The sequence below is a fragment of the Pristiophorus japonicus genome, chromosome 11, assembly GCF_044704955.1.
Source record: "Pristiophorus japonicus isolate sPriJap1 chromosome 11, sPriJap1.hap1, whole genome shotgun sequence".
In the NCBI taxonomy this organism is placed as follows: Eukaryota; Metazoa; Chordata; class Chondrichthyes; family Pristiophoridae; genus Pristiophorus; species Pristiophorus japonicus.
Genome location: NC_091987.1, coordinates 86,811,715 through 86,828,390, shown reverse-complemented (window position 1 = coordinate 86,828,390; position 16,676 = coordinate 86,811,715). Strand labels below are relative to the sequence as shown.

At 46.3% G+C, this 16,676-nt stretch overlaps 1 protein-coding gene across 1 annotated transcript in view; it reads right to left on the bottom strand.

Moving 5' to 3' along the window:
- The window catches only part of LOC139275552 (target of Nesh-SH3-like), a 198,151-nt gene extending 183,040 nt beyond the window's left edge, over positions 1-15,111 (bottom strand). The window contains exons 1-2 of the mRNA XM_070892720.1: positions 14,978-15,111; positions 12,808-13,012 (exon numbers count right to left, since the gene is read on the bottom strand). Of these exons, the coding sequence (XP_070748821.1) occupies positions 12,808-13,012; positions 14,978-15,111 (339 nt within the window). The remainder of the gene's footprint in view (positions 1-12,807; positions 13,013-14,977) is intronic.
- Positions 15,112-16,676: the final 1,565 nt, after the last annotated feature.

The window sequence follows — 16,676 nt, the reverse complement described above, 5'->3', positions numbered from 1 at the left end:
TCCGGTGCCCACCTCTCGCGGAAGGCCGCGAGCGTCCTTGTGCATGAATCCCAAAAAGTTAGTTTGCAGGTGCAGTAGGTAATCAGGAAGGCAAATGGAATGTTGGCCTTCATTGCGAGAGGGATGGAGTACAAAAGCAGGGAGGTCCTGTTGCAACTGTACAGGGTATTGGTGAGGCTGCACCTGGAGTACTGCGCGCAGTTTTGGTCACCTTACTTAAGGAAGGATATTCTAGCCTTGTAGGGGGAACAGAGACGATTCACTAGGCTGATTCTGGACATGAGGGGGTTACCTTATGATGATAGATTGAATAGACTGGGTCTTTACTCATTGGAGTTCAGAAGGATGAGGGGTGATCTTATAGAAACATTTTAAATAATGAAAGGGATAGACAAGATAGAGGCAGAGAGGTTGTTTCCACTGGTCGGGGAGACTAGAACTAGGGGGCACAGCCTCAAAATACGGGGGAGCCAATTTAAAACCGAGTTGAGAAGGAATTTCTTCTCCCAGAGGGTTGTGAATCTGTGGAATTCTCTGCCCAAGGAAGCAGTTGAGGCTAGTTCATTGAATGTATTCAAATCACAGATAGATAGATTTTTAACCAATAAGGGAATTAAGGGTTACGGGGAGCAGGCGGGTAAGTGGAGCTGAGTCCACGGCCAGATCAGCCATGATCTTTTTGAATGGCGGAGCAGGCTCGAGGGGCTAGATGGCCTACTCCTGTTTCTAATTCTTATGTTCTTATGTTCTTATCGGAGGCTGGTCCGGCATTGTACAAAACCCTTGTAAATCTGCTTGTGCCTGGCAAGCCAAAGGACACAACGCTTGAAGAGATTTTAATGAAGCTGGAGCAGCACTATAACCCCAAACCGTTAGAAATTGCTGAAAGCTATCGTTTTGGAATCAAAAGACTGATGAACGTATCAGTGATTACATCGTAGCATTAAAAAAGCTATCGATGCACTGTAATTGTGGAAACTTTCAAAACCGAGCATTACAGGATCGTTTTGTTTGTGGGGTGAAAAATGATGTGATCAGAAGGAAGTTATTGACGACGGATGACTTGACTTTTGAGATTGCTTGTCAGACAGCGAGGTCGATGGGCATGGTCGAACAATATTCCCGAGAATTAAATAATAATTACGGTCGTCAGTCAACCGAGGTAAATCACCTGCAGGTTCAAAGTAAAAGATGGTGGGGGCCCAAAGTCTCAGAAACTGGAAATTTTAACAGAGCGCCGAAGTCGTGCTTAGGTGCCTGGGACAACACATTGCTCAAAGTTGTCCATACGTGAAGGCAGAATGTTTCTTCTGCAGGAAGACTGGGCATCTTGCGAAGGCATGCCGACTGAAGGTTAAACCAGCTTTCAAAGCTATGAGTCCAGCGTTCAAAGCAATGAGTAGAAATCCCAAGAGACTACATAGCATGGAAGAACAACAACAGGACGAGGAGATGTTTGAGTTACACGTCATCAGGAGCACAAGGTTAACAGACAGCGATTCGGAAAGCATCAAAATCCACATAGATGTTGTGGGATTCAAGATACCAATGGAAATTAACACAGGTGCATCCGTGAGTGTAGTACTGGAGTTGCTGTACCTCGACAAATTGCGTGATTTCCAACTGGAGTAATCCAAGATAGAGCTGCGAGGCTACTCGGAAGAGAAAATTCCTGTGGTAGGTCGTATCACCGTACCGGTGAAATATAAAGATCAATTTCAGAACTTGCCTCTAATAGTAGTGAAAGGAGACAAGTCTGCCTTACTAGGAAGAAATTGGTTGAGCGCACTGAAGCTGGATTGGAGTAAGATTTTCTGTGTGGAAGCGAGATTTTCATCAACGATGAGGTTATCAAGAAGTATCCGAAGGTGTTCTGCGAAATGGGTAGTCCGATCCAAGGCTTCAAGGCGAGTGTCAGGGTACAGAAGGACGCTAGATCGGTTTACTACAAGCCACGTTCCGTACCATATGCACTCAAGGAGAAAGTGGAGCAAGAACTCAAAAGACTAGAGACTGAGAACATTATTTGTAAGATAGATTGATGTAATTGGGCTACACCCATTGTTGTTGTACCTAAGTCCGATGGTAAGGTAAGATTGTGTGGTGATTATAAAGTAACAGTAAACCAGGTTCTGGAGGGTAATGTCCCTAATACATTGCCGAATATAAAAGATTTGTTCACAACACTGACAGGGGGTCAGATCTTCTCAAAACTGGATCTTACGAATGCCTACTTACAGCTTGAACTAGATGAGGAGTCCAAGTCATGTTTGACTATAAATACTCATCTAGGCCTATATCAATTTAATAGGCCACCGTTTGGAATGTCTTCCGCCCCTGCCATATTCCAAGGGGTGATGAATCAGATTTTGCAAGGTATTGAAGGGGTAATATGTTATTTGAATGACATACTAATTTCAGCACCAAATAGGCAAATTCATAATAACATATTGAATTAAGTCCTCAAACGGCTAGAGAAGCACAGAGTACGAGTGTCTGCTCATAAGTGTGAGTTATTTAAAAACTCAGTGGAGTACTTAGGGTACAGAGTAGACAAAGATGGTTTACATCCGACCAAGGAAAAACTGGATGCAATCAGAAATGCACCCACTCTCAGGAATGTCACTGAACTTCGTTCATTCTTGGGTCTTTTGAACTATTATGGGAAGTTCCTACCAAATTTAGCTACAGTATTACATCCACTGAATGAACTTTTGAAAAAACAGATCCATTGGAAGTGGTCAAAAGAATGCGATACAGCATTCAAGGAATGTTAAAGCAAATTGGTAGAGAGCACCATGTTAGTTCACTATGACACATCTAAGGAGATTAAGCTAGCATGTGATGCCTCTCCATATGAAGTTGGGGCAGTGATCTCTTATGTATCATGTAGTGGGGAGGAGAGACCAATTGCTTTTGCTTCACGCATGCTCAGTGCCAGTGAGAATAATTATGCGCAAATTGAAAGGGAAGCTTTGGCATTAATTTTTGGGGTCAAGAAGTTTCACAAATATTTGTATGGTCGTAAGTTTACCATCGTTACGGACCATAAGCCCCTAACAGCAATCCTCCATCCAAAGTTCCCAGTTCCAACATTAGCTGCAGCCCGAATGCAGAGATGGGCTTTGATTTTGTCAGCATATACATATGATATTGAATACAGACGATCAGTTGATCACAGTAATACTGATGCAATGTCTAGATTGCCTTCCCCATCACAAGTTACATCCGATAGGGAAGAAGTGTTTTATTTTTCATACATTGATGAACTGCCAGTCACAGCTGAAGAGATTGGTAGAGCAACCAAACGTGACCCAGTGATGTCAAAGGTGTATGAGTATATTGCAAATGGATGGCCAAACCAGGTAACAGACAAAGATACACATCCATTCTTCATTCGTAGGAATGAATTATCAGTCGATAAAGATTGTATCATGGGGTGCAAGAGTGGTTATACCAAATAAATTCAGGTCCAAATTATTAGGAGACCTCCATGACCAGCACCTGGGAATGTGCTTGACCAAGAGTTTTGCATGCAGTTATTTATGGTGGCCAGGAATTGATAAAGATATAGAGTACATCGTGAGTCAGTGTACGACATGTCAATCGGTAAGTAAGCAACCACGACCAGTACCATTACAGCCATGGAAATAGCCTCCCAGGGTGTGGCAAAGGCTACATATTGATTTTGCTGAGTTAGAAGGACAACAATTGTTCATTGTGATTGATAGCCATTGAGGTGTTTCCAATGTGGAAAATAACAATATAAAACATTGGACATTTTGCGAAAATTATTTTCTTCATTTGGCCTCCCTGAAGAGATTGTTTTGGATAATGGACCACAATTTCGTTCAGAAGAATTTGCACAATTCATGAGCAAAAATGGTGTGAAACATACCAAGGTTCCACCATACCATCCTGCTTTGAATGGTGCAGCAGAGCGCACTGTACAAATTGTAAAATGTGCCCTCATAAAACAAATGTTAGATCTAAATCCAAGGAAACGACAGTTGTCATTGGATCACAAATTGGCTAATTTTTTGATTACATATCGAAATACTCCTCATATTACTACTGGTAGAACACCAGCAGAGTTGTTTCTCAACGACAGCCACGAACCAGATTCTCGTTGTTAAAACCAAATTTGGCACAGTCTGTAGAACAGACACAATTAAAACAGAAAGAGAATCATGATAGAGGTAGAGTAAAAGAGAGAAGTGTGAAATTAAACCAGAAGGTGAGAGTGAAGAACCATCACCATAAATGGATAAAGTGGTTACCAGGAAGAGTGGTGAAGATATGTGGTCCTCGCACATATTTGGTAAAGATGTTTGATAATGGACAGGTTAGGTTTGTTCATATTGATCATATTTTACCTCCAGACATGGAAGGAGTTGAAGGTGGGAATGATTCAATTATTTCTGACTCATCAGATAGTTTTGATACACCAGTAGCAAATCCTAAATCCAATGTACTGGAAACAAATCCAGGAGAGAATCAGAATGAAAGTCTGAGTCCGAGTCAGGAAAACAAAGAGCCTGAAGTTAGAGTGAGTTCAAATGAAAATCAAGGAAATTTCGTGGAGGAAAACGTTCCTCAGGATGAGCCTCGAATGAGTTTAGATTCAACACCATGTTTGGACGGTTCTGTTCGAGAGCAAAGGTATCCTCTTCGAAACAGAAAACAAGTGGTAAATTTAAATTTGTAAATATGAAAAAAAATAAGTTATATCCTGTGTTATGTATAAATTTGAAAGTTATGTATGATGTTTGTTATAATAACTTCTTCATTAAGGAGGGAGAAGTGTAATGTCTGTAAGCTTGTAATGTTTGTAGCTCCACACTGTGGATGTGGATGTATTTTGTACTGCAACTGCAGAGTTAATAATAAACAGAACCAGCCAGATTCTGGAGGCTTCTGAGAGAGCTGCCTGCCATGTAGGAAGCTATGTGTGCTTATGCTCTGTGAATATATCACAACTGTGTTGGGGGCGGGTAACTTCTGCACTGCTTCCCTTCTAGCTTTGTCAATGGCTCTTTCCACAACGCGCACAGCCAGTCCCAGGAATTTTACTTCCTTCAAGCTGATCTTGGGGTTTACTTTAAATCCCTCTTCTTTCAGCAGCTCCAGCAGCTCAGCCAGCAGTGGGCCATGCTCCTCCCCCTCATCGGTGAACAGGAGCAGGTCATCCATATATTGTACGAGCTGCTGGGGTCTGCTGAAGCTCTTTAAACAGTTGGCCATACACTGATGGAAAATAGTGGGGCTGTTGTGGAAACCCTGAGGGAGACAGTTCCAAGTATATTGCTGTCCCTTAAAGGTAAAAGCAAACTTGCACTGATCTTCTCTTCTTAAAGGTATGGACCAGAACCCGTTGGAAATATCCAGCATCGTGAAGGTGGTCGCGGAGGCTGAGATATTTCCAATGAGGTCTGCGACAGTAGCAACAGTGGGTGCACAGGTGGGGATGTTACGGTTGAGTACTCAATAGTCCACTGTGGCTCTCCAGGAGTTGTCCGGTTTCTTAACCGGCCACAATGGAGAGTTCACATGGGTAGCTATTGTTCTCAATACCCCCTGTTTAACTAAAGAACCCAAGACTGTTTCCATGTCTGCTTCCGCCTCCCTGGGGAAGTTGTACTGTTTCTGTGGTCGGGTCATGGGGTCCCCATCTATGCTAACCTCAACCCCATTTATTCTCCCACAGTCGTGTTTGTGAGTGGCAAAAACTGCAAAGTTTTTCCTCACATATTCTTGGTATTCTATGGAGTGTTACTGACCAGTGATTCAAGGTCGTAACCCTCCTTTGGTTTCATGGTGCACACTGTCCCTTTACCCTGTTTTCCCGGGATAACCATCACCTCACTTTCCTGTCCTGTACAGACTGACCCCGAAGACAGTGGTTTCTTAAATCCACTAGGATCCCATGGCCTAGGATGAAGTCAGCCCCCAGGATCGCTCTCCCTTCCTGTTCCCACTTCATGAGGAAACAAGTCCACTTAGTGTGGAGTGTACCTAAATAAATGGAGAGCGGAACGGAGAATGAGCCAGTCTGTTCAGTGCCTGTGAAACCCACCAAGCTGTAAAGGACCCCGTTAGACAGAGGTGAGGTGGCGGGGTTAGCTGCATAGACAAGGGTGCTTGAGGTACCGGTGTCCAGCAGGTAAGTCCTTTTCATCTTTTCCACTTCCATCTGGACAGTTGGTCTCCCCCACGCATCATACTCGAGGGAACACAGGTGGACAGGCTGCGCCTGTCCTAGTCATGGTTTTGTTTGGGAGGGGGCAGATGGGATTTCGGTACCGGTGGCAGTGGCTACCTTTCCAGGGCCATCTAACATGGTCCAGAGTGCGATTAGGAAAGTATCGAATGAGTGGGGAGGGGCTGGCTTCTCTGTCTCGGCCCCTTTGGCCGGGGCTAGAGAACTCTTTCCTGTGCTACTTTTCCAAGGATTTTTACAATCCTTTCTCCAGTGCCCACTTTCTCCGCATCTGAAGCAGGTGCGTTTTGTATCGGAGGGGTTGCACCCCTCGTGGCGCCATTCTCTCTGATCTTGGCTTGGTCGGATTTCGTAGACCCTTCCCTTTTGTGGGAACTCTTCCGTCCCTCTGCCGTTCCTGTAAGCTAGGGTCAGTTGCCTAAGCACTCCCTGTTCGCTGGCTTGGGGATCTCTTGGATCGGACCAGGCCTCAGGCTTGGTTCTTATTCGGGGTAAACTGCTAGCTACTAGGCTTCGGAGCCAGTGTGCTAACTCGTCCGGGCTTAAGTGATCTCTGTCTATGTCCCCACTACAGGTGCTCTGGTACACAGGCCACAGTCAGTCTGCGAACTCCTGTGGGGTTTCCCCTGTGAGCTGCACCGTTTTCTCTACTCTGGAGAAGGGACTCCCGTCATTGCATCCCATAGCTTCTAAAATGTCTTTCTGGACAACAACAAGTGTTCTCCGTCCCCTTTTGCTCTCAGTAGAGAGGGGCTGGTACAGCTTGCTATCCAGGGATAGGAGGAGCATCTTTGCCATTTCTGCATCAATGCACCCATTCATATCCCCTGCCTGTTCCACTTCCATAAAGTGAACTGAGGGGTCTCCCTTTGGAGTTAGCTTTTCCAGGTGGCTTATCGTAGCCCTAAGCTGTTGGGGAGTGTGGGGGACCACAATCTGACTTTCCAGGATCCCTGGACCCCTGGCCATGGTGGGCGGGCCAAACTTCTGTTGCCGGACCGGGCACATTGGTCCTGGTTCTGGCTCTCCCTGTTCTGGCTCGGCTACCCCTCCTCCCTGCTGCCAGACTGAGCTGAAACTCGGTGCCACAGGTGGTGGTGGTTCGCTATCCCTGTCTGCCTCACAGCTTGTTCGCCCCTCCTGCTGCTGCACCAGTGTAGCCACCGGTGTCACAAGTGGTGGCTGAACAATTTCTTCCTTCTCTTCCAGGCTTACCTGGGGTGTACCCAGGCTTATTAGTCATACCATGCATTTTGCCTTGGACAGAGCTAGGTTTAAACTTTTAATTTGCTCCTGGCAGGGACCGTGGTCTCCCAATTCAAACCCATTAGTGCTGGCTACTTTATACGCTGCCTGCTCATCTTTTAATCTTTCCTGGAGCTCTTTTACTTGTAGGGTGAGGCGAGTGCTTTCCTCCAGCAGTGACTTTTCATTACTTTTGGCCTTGGTAACCTGACGTTGAAAATAGTCTTGACTGGTTTTAAACCTTTCTATTATCTGGGTTCTTTCCTGTTTTAGCTTACGGAGTTCTCCCCATAACCTTTCTGCTGCCATAGTCCTTTCCTGATAGTTCTCTGCGCATTCCCATAACTCTGCCTGTCGTGTCTCATTGGTTTTGTCTAGGAGTTGGACCTGTCGCTGTAGGCAGACCAAACAAATTGCCTTCTCTAGTGCTTCTTTGTGATCCTTGCTTGCTGTCCACTGGGCTGCAGCATCCGCTGGATGCTCAGCGCGCAACAGACCAAGCATCCATACTTTAGTGACATTGATCTTCTTATACACATAGGAGGAAATCCTCTCTTCCATCTTGGTTCTTTGCCCCAAACCAGCACTCTCCGCATCACACCCCTTGTACCAGAGTCCTGCCGTAGTCGCCATTTTGTAAGGGGGTGGTCCCAGGGGACCACCTCTGACCTACTTGAGCGGTTCGAATCACTCCCACTCCCTTGGGTTCTAGACTCTGGATTTATTTGGGGGATGTAATAAAGTGTAAAGGACAACTGGTTTGGTGCAAAAGAACTTTGACTTTATTACAGACAAGAAAATATAATGTCAAAGCTTATAATCACACTAATAAAGAACAGTACATTACACATTCAAAGGGGGTTGCAATAAAATTACACCTTCCACCTCCCACTACCTAATTCTAGCTAGGTTAGACTCCAGGGCAGGAAGGGACTATGCTTACCAATCCTTTCTGGTCAGTTGGCGGTAGTTCACGATTTCAGGGTTCGTTGAAATCTGTAGGTTCTACTTGACGTACCCCGAACGTTGGAGAAGACTTCTTACTGCGCAATCTTCAGTTGGGTTGAGTCCGCTGATGCAGTAAGGTGCGTTGTGGATCTATGGGGTAAGTACCCGGTCTTCTTCGTTAGAAATAGGTTCAAAGTCTCTTTAGGTAATGTTTTCACCTGTTGGTAGTCAGGCCTTAGATTGTAGAGTGGAAACTTTCGATTTTTCGGTTTCTTCCTGTTGAAGTTTTGTTTCAAGTTTGGTAGATCGCGGTGGTTTTTCATTGGTACCATGTTGGCTGTGGTTGGTTGCTGCCGTGATGGTGATGTTCTTCCTTCCTTCAGGACTTCAGGACTTCGAGGCTGGAGAAGTTAGTTTTCAACTGTCACGTTGGTCTCCCTCCCTTCTTGATAGCATAGTCGTAGTATAGATGAGCAATATGGCATATCCTCTGTTAAAACAGGGGGCCAGTTATACGGTTTGAGTTGTTCTAATCTTCGCGCCAAATCAGTTCAGAATTCTTTGTTTAAATTTGGCGGGCTTGACTTTTCTTTGTAATATTTTGGCAGGCTTGTTAAAAGTTAATATGTCTAGGGTGGGTTGCATTTTTAAATCTATTTCCTGATGGAAATATTAGCTTGGTAATCGCAATGTCCTTTTGAGCTTGGTTTTTCACATACAGGCTGTAGTGGGCCCTTTGTTCTTATTCATGTTGAAGATGGCTTTTCTCAGTTTGGTTTGATGGCTGGCCAATTGCATTGGCTTCCAACATCAATCATTTAAAATGAGCCCAAGGCAGGGCAGCAGAAACCTTGGCGGCTAATCGTTAAGACCCAATGGTGATCTGGCCCTGTTGTCTTAAAGGTTTTAATCTTGTCTGAAGCTTCCTCTGCTTGGGCACCATGAAAACCTCAGCAGCCACATGCACTGAATCTGTTCCCAGAAAGAGCTTGGTTTGTGTTCATTAGTTTTGCAATATTCACATCGGTTATGGGTTTGTTTGAAGAAACATTTCTGCTTTGTAGAGAAAGCACATAAAATGCCCTTTCTATTGTAATATTGTTTAATAGGTTTTTGAAAGAAGGACAAATGTATGTGTTCATTTTATTTTTATAAAGAAACAAGGAATATGGAACTGTTCAGCACTGCCTTTAGTTACCTTGACAAATGTAAAATTATATTTGTCAAAGAAGATGATGGCAGCACTGACCAGCTCATTATTCTTTGTTCCTTTACTCAGATCTGGTATACAGGAGGTCAGATTCAAGGCAGAGCTAATCTTAAAATGTTCAAATCCTAATGTAGATATTATTTATCAATGGACCATCAAAACGTATTGCTTCTTAGTAAGTCTGGTCTTTACACTGATCTGCATTGTGCATCACCTGGCCCCCAACAGCTCAAGAGGCCGAGAGTCAAAGTTCCTTTGAGTTCTTTTATGTTCAGTTAGTTTACATACCACTTCGCTCATAAGCTAATTCTGATGACTGAAGAGCCTCCTCAACTTCATCATCAGCAGCAAAGATATCAGGGTGTTACAGTTCCAAAATCTCTCAATGTTCTCTGGGGGAGAAATTCAGGATAATTGTGCCTTCCGTTAGTAGCCCCAGGGGGCGCAAATGACTTTCCGCCCGGGCGTGGTGCCGCTAATGACCACGTAGTGCTGCTGCCCTCACTAATCCCTTCCGCCCCGTTTATGCCCCACAGTGCAAATGCAGCGCGTTACTCTGTGCTCCACTTGCTCTCAGGGGCGGTAATCCGAATTTAGGTGGGGAGGCGGGACTTCCACGGCTGCGCAGGAAACCCCACCTCACGGTTGTTACCGCCCCCAAACGGGGTGCTATGCAAATTCCCCCCTCTGTCCTGTTACATCGCTCCTCACCTTCAAAGGTTTCAAACCTACCTCTTCAACCAAGCCTTCGATTTCTTCTTGCAATTGTACATCCCTGTCTGGAGTAAAAATAAAACGGGGAAGGTGGCTCAACCGTGGCTAACAAGCGAAATTAAGGATAGCGTTAAATCCAGGGAAGAGGCATATAAATTGGCCAGAAAAAGCAGAAAACCTAAGGACTGGGAGAAATTTAGAATTCAGCAGAGGAGGACAAAGGGTTTAATTAGGAGGGGGAAAATAGAGTATGAGAAGAAGCTTGCCGGGAACATAAAAACTGACTGCAAAAGCTTTTATAGATATGTGAAGAGAAAAAGATTAGTGAACGTAGGTCCCTTGCAGTCGGATTCAGATGAATTTATAATGGGGAACAAAGAAATGGCAGACCATTGAACAAATACTTAGACTCTGTCTTCACGGAGGAAGTCACAAATAACCTTCTGGAAGTACAAGGGGACCGAGTGTTTAGTGAGAAGGAGGAACTGAAGAATATCGTTATTAGGCAGGGAATTGTGTTAGGGAAATTGATGGGATTGAAGGCCGATAAATCCCAGGGACTGATAGTCTGCATCCCAGAGTACTTAAGGAAGTGGCCCTAGAAATAATGGATGCATTGGTGATCATTTTCCAACAGTCTATCGACTCTGGGTCAGTTCCTATGGACTGGAGGGTAGCTAATGTAACACCACTTTTTAAAAAGTGAGGGAGAGAGAAAGCGGGTTAACCTGACATCAGTAGTGGGGAAAATATTGGAATCAATTATTAAGGATGAAATAGCAGCGCATTTGGAAAGCAGTGACAGGCTCGGTCCAAGTCAGCATGGATTTATGAAGGGGAAATCATGCTTGACAAATCTTCTGGAATTTTTTAAGGATGTCACTAGTAGAGTGGCCAAGGGAGAACCAGTGGATGTGGTGTATTTGGACTTTCAAAAAGCTTTTGACAAGGTCCCACACAAGAGATTGGTGTGCAAAATCAAAGCACATGGTATTGGGGGTAATATACTGACATGGATAGAGAACTGGTTGGCAGACAGGAAGCAGAGAATCGGGAAAAACAGGTCCTTTTCAAAATGGCAGGCAGTGACTAGTGGAGTGCCGCAGGGCTCAGTGCTAGGACCCCAGCTCTTTACAAACATACATCAATGATTTGGATGAAGGAATTGAGTGTAATATCTCCAAGTTTGCAAATGACACTAACTGGGTGGCGGTGTGAGCTGTGAGGGGGATGCTAGGAGGCTGCAGGGTGACTTGGACAGGTTAGGTCAGTGGGCAAATGCATGGCAGATGCAGTATAATGTGGATAAATGTGAGGTTATCCACGTTGGGGGCAAAAACGCGAAGGCAAAATATTATCTGAATGGTGGCAGATTAGGAAAAGGGGAGGTGCAACGAGACCTGGGTGTCATGGTTCATCAGTCATTGAAAGTTGGCATACAGGTGCAGCAGGCGGTGAAGAAGGCAAATGGTATGTTGGCCTTCATAGCTAGGGGATTTGAGTATAGGAGCAGGGAGGTCTTACTGCAGTTGTACAGGGCATTGATGAGGCCTCACCTGGAATATTGTGTTCAGTTTTGGTCTCCTAATCTGAGGAAGGACGTTCTTGCTACTGAGGGAGTGCAGCGAAGGTTCACCAGACCGATTTCCGGGATGGCAGGACTGACATATGAGGAGAGACTGGATCAACTGGCCTTTATACATTGGAGTTTAGAAGGATGAGAGGGAATCTCACAGAAACATATAAGATTCTGACGGGACGGGGCAGGTTAGATGCGGGTAGAATGTTCCCGATGTTGGGGAAGTCCAGAACCAGGGGACACAGCCTTAGGATAAGGGGTAGGCCATTTAGGACTGAGATGAGGAGAAACTTCTTCACTCAGAGAGTCGTTAACCTGTGGAACTCTCTGCCGCAGAGAGTTGTTGATGCCAGTTCATTTGATATATTCAAGAGGGAGTTAGATATGGCTCTTATGGCTAAGGGGTATGGAGAGAAAGCAGGAAATGGGTACTGAGGGAATGATCAGCCATGATCTTACTGAATGGTGGTGCAGGCTCGAAGGGCCGAATGGCCTACTCCTGCTTATTTTCTATGTTTCTATGTTTCTATGTTTTTTCTTCCTTCCAGGACAGCACAATTAAACTATTCAATCCATCTGTCTCTGCTTCTTACTCGCTGACGGATAGAATACCATAGCTTCTGAAAGTTACGTACCAAGTTCTGATTTAAAATCTCATTTTAATGAAATTTAAGTTATTAAGTTATGTCAACCAAACATTACCTGGTTAAAAATCAGCTTCAGGCTGACAGTAGGGCTCATAATTCGGCCGCTCCTTGTTCCCGGCAACCTCCTAAACTTCCAATATGGCAGGCTGGAAGTGCATGTTCATTATTAGCCAGAAGTGCGCAGCCTGTCATGTTGCTTTCGGCATTAGGAGCAAACGTCCGGGTTATTTAAAGCACTGGGTACCTTATGATTTGGGTATGACTCATCTGCAATGAGGGCCAACCAGAAGCTTGCTGAGGAGACAATTGGCGGGCTCAAACATCTCTTTGGCTGTCTCGAGCATTTCGGAGGAGCTTTGCAGTACACCCTGGGCAGGTATCCAGATAGGTCGTTGTCTGCTACATGCTCCATAACATTGACATCATGAGTGTCCTGACCAAACCACCACCTGGACAGCAACAAGTGCAAGGAGGAGGTTTAGCAGCAGAGGGAGGAAGAGGAGGAGAGGCATCGACCACCAGTACCCCTAGCTGCCGGAACCTGAGAGGAATTCATCAATGAGCACGTTACCTAAATCTGCCCTTCCATTCTCAATACACCAACAATCCCACAATTCTTACCACCATCTTGTTATGTTCAGAATAAATCCACAGGACTATATCGCAAGCTCAAACTGTCGTGACCTTGGTCTCTTTATTCAGACTCCAGCGTGAGGAAGCAGCACACCTGCTTGCCCCAGGGTGCACAGGTGACTCTTAGGTCTCCCACAGGTGTGCCCCCTAGTGGTAAGTCTTATATTTTGGTAAGGTTTACATACATACATAACATCACTTCCCTCCAAAGTCTTATGTGCAAGTTGAGGCGATCTGGCGCCCAGCGTCCCCGGGTCGATCACCTGGATTGAAGTCCTGACGTGGTGGCTTCATCCTCGTGGTTGATGGCGAAGTTGATCGTGTTAGTGGGTCGCTGGGGCCAGGTCCTTTCACAGTGGTTCCTGGTTATCTGTAGTTCGCAGTTTGGTCTTGTCCAAGTGCTTTACTCATTAGCCCGGTACATGGCTTCACAATCAAATGCTCCATTTTCATCACATACACTCCATTCCTCCCCTTGGCTAATGCGGTGCTAGCGAACCAACTGGGGCCCTGAACATGGTCTACATCACTTATTCTGATGTCGTGTGGAGGGGCCGTGCAATTATGGTGCATTCCCTATTGATGGCATTGGAAGGCTTGGTTCTGAGTGATTCTGTCTGGTGACTGCATAGCACCCAGGATAGCCAGGTCTGTAGGGACACACCGTGACACACGTGGTGCTAGGTTTAGTGATTTGGGCTGCCTGCTCCGGGATATTGTCACTGACCCTGAGGTCTGGCAAGCCCAGGATGGCCGCAATGGCCTTGAGACTTTCGGTAGTGGACCTGGTGGTCCCTATGGGCCTTGGGCTGTGGTATGGGGGCCCCAGACCACCGACTGTGTGTAGCCGCCCTGCCTTACTTTGCAACGTTGGGATGGGTCTTTCATCTCTGCAATGGATAGGTTGCCACTTCCCATCTAACAGTTCACCTTTGGCCGGCGGTATCCTGGCTGGTCTAGGTCCTAAGCTGGGGGGCCGTTACGGTTGACCCCTCACTTTCTAGCACTTCCATGACTGCGACTGGGTCTGCAGGCTGCGCCGTTTCCACCCCAGTGGTGGGCAACGGTAACCAACTGAGGGCATTAGTGCCACTCTCAGTGCCTGGCCCGTGGCGGATCATGTTACAGTGCACAGACAGTGTTAGACATTCTCGAAACAGCGCATCGATAATGGTGCCTCTGCTCTCCCAAGCTTGTGGGATGAGCAGCTTGTCTGACTCGAGCACATATTGGGACACTCTTTGGTACGTCTCTTTAGTCCCGTGAATACAGGCTGCTGCTTTGTTTAACTTATTGGATACATGTTCAATCATTTGGGGCTCACCTGCTACTTTGGCTTGCTGTACAACACACCCGACCCAGTGTGATAACACATCACTTGTTACAAGTGCTTTGTCAGATACATATACAATTAGTTGGTGTTCGCCCGCTATTTGGCTTGTTGTAAGGTACCCCGACCCCATATAATGGTACATCATTTGCCGCGAAAGACCGCTCACAAGGGTTACATAGTGCACACAATTTATTGGAGCGTGGTGGGTTCCTGGCCTTTACCTTTGCCCCAAACCCAGTTGTCTTTTTTGCTGGGCGATGCATTCCTCTGTTCTGTTGCGGTGACCTCCCGTGGTCTGGCGCTCTCTCGTCCTGTGGTCTGGATGCACTCTCGTCCCATGGTCTGGATGCACTCTCGTCCCATGGTCTGGATGCACTCTCGTCCCATGGTCTGGACACACTCTCGTCCTGTGGTCTGGATGCACTCTCGTCCCATGGTCTGGACGCACTCTCGTCCCATGGTCTGGACGCCCTCTCGTCCATGTCCGTGATGCTGACTGTCGTGATCTTCGTCCCCAGGTATTTTGCCTCTGGTGTCGAGAATACGCATTCGGATCGTTTCGGCCGGAGTCCCACTCCGCATGGTCGACCTGGAGCCTCTTCCATCGTCACGACGAGGTCGTCGGCTTCGGTTGGTGGGTACCGCGCCTGTACCGCTGCTTAGTTGAACTTTACCTCCTCGTGGTCGTAATGAGCGTCCTGTGCCTTGGGGATCTGCAAATGGATCTGCACTTCGATGCCTGGTTCAGCTGAAGGTGGGGGTTTGCTCCGCCTTTGAGAAGGGGAGACCTCGTGCGCCAGAGAAGGTACGCAGAGGTCTTCTCAATCCATCGAATCTTCCTCATCCACCTCCTGCCAAGCAGCGTTGGCCCATCACCTGAAACAATCCACAGTGATAAATCGTGCACTGCTCCCTCATGGAATACTCTTATGTCCGCACTACCAATAACTGGTATTAGTTCCTTGTTATAGGTGCGCAGCTTTGCCTGAATCGGGATCAGCTTGGGTCACTGTGCTTTGTTACCCCACAGCCTCTTGAATGCCTTCTGGCTCATAACTGATTGACTCGCCCCCATGTCTAGTTCCATGGAGAGTGGAGTGCCGTTAAGTTCAATTTTTAATATTATCGGAGGGCTTTTGGTGGTGAAGGTGTGTATCCCATATACTTCCTCTTCATCCTCAGGTTCAGTTGCCTCTCCTGCTTGTTCATTTTGATCCTCGCTGGATCGGTCGTCCTCTCCTGACTCTGCCACGTGGTGAGTCAGAGATCGTTTGCACATTCGCTGGAGGTGTCCCATTGTTCCACAGCCCTTACACACATAGGGCTTGAATCGACATTGATGAGCTCTATGGCTGCCCCCGCAGCGCCAACATGGTGCTAATGGATACGCATTCATGCCCCACGGCGGACTCTGAGTGACTCCACGCCTATGTCTGGCCTCTGCAATCATGTGGACCCTGCCCTGTGCCGTTCTACCTGCTGAAAACATTATTTTATGCACAGTACTTGCCGGTGAGCTTCGATTCTGTGAATATATCTGTTTTGTGTTATCGCTCGTGGATATGAAGGCTTGGGCTATCGTGATGACTCTGCTCAGATCTAGGGATTCGGCAGACAGCAGTATGTGAAGGATGACCTCGTGGCCAATTCCAAGCATGAAAAAGTCCTGCCACATTTCCCCCAAGGATCCTGTAAAGTCGCACTGCCCCACAAGGCGTCTTAGGTTGGCGACAAAACTCGGCACGTTCTGGCCTTCGGAGCGACGGTGCATGTAAAAGCGGTACCTGGTCATTAGGATGCTCTCCTTTGGCTTGAGGTGTTCCTTAGCCAATGTACATAGCTCTACGTAAGATTTGTCCGTTAATTTTACCGGTGCCAGCAAATTTTTAAGGAGGCCATATACAGATGATCCACATATAGTGAGAAGAATCGCCCTGCGCTTGATCTCTGTTTCAATTCATTGGCCACAAAGTACTGGTCGAGGCGCTCAACAAAGGCTTCCCAATCATCACCCTCAACAAATCTCTCAAGAATACCAACAACAGCCAAGACTGCGTGAAAGTTCATGATCCGTTACTCATCGCCAATTTGTTATGTTCAGAATAAATCCACAGGACTATATTGTAAGCTCAAGCTGTTGTAACCTT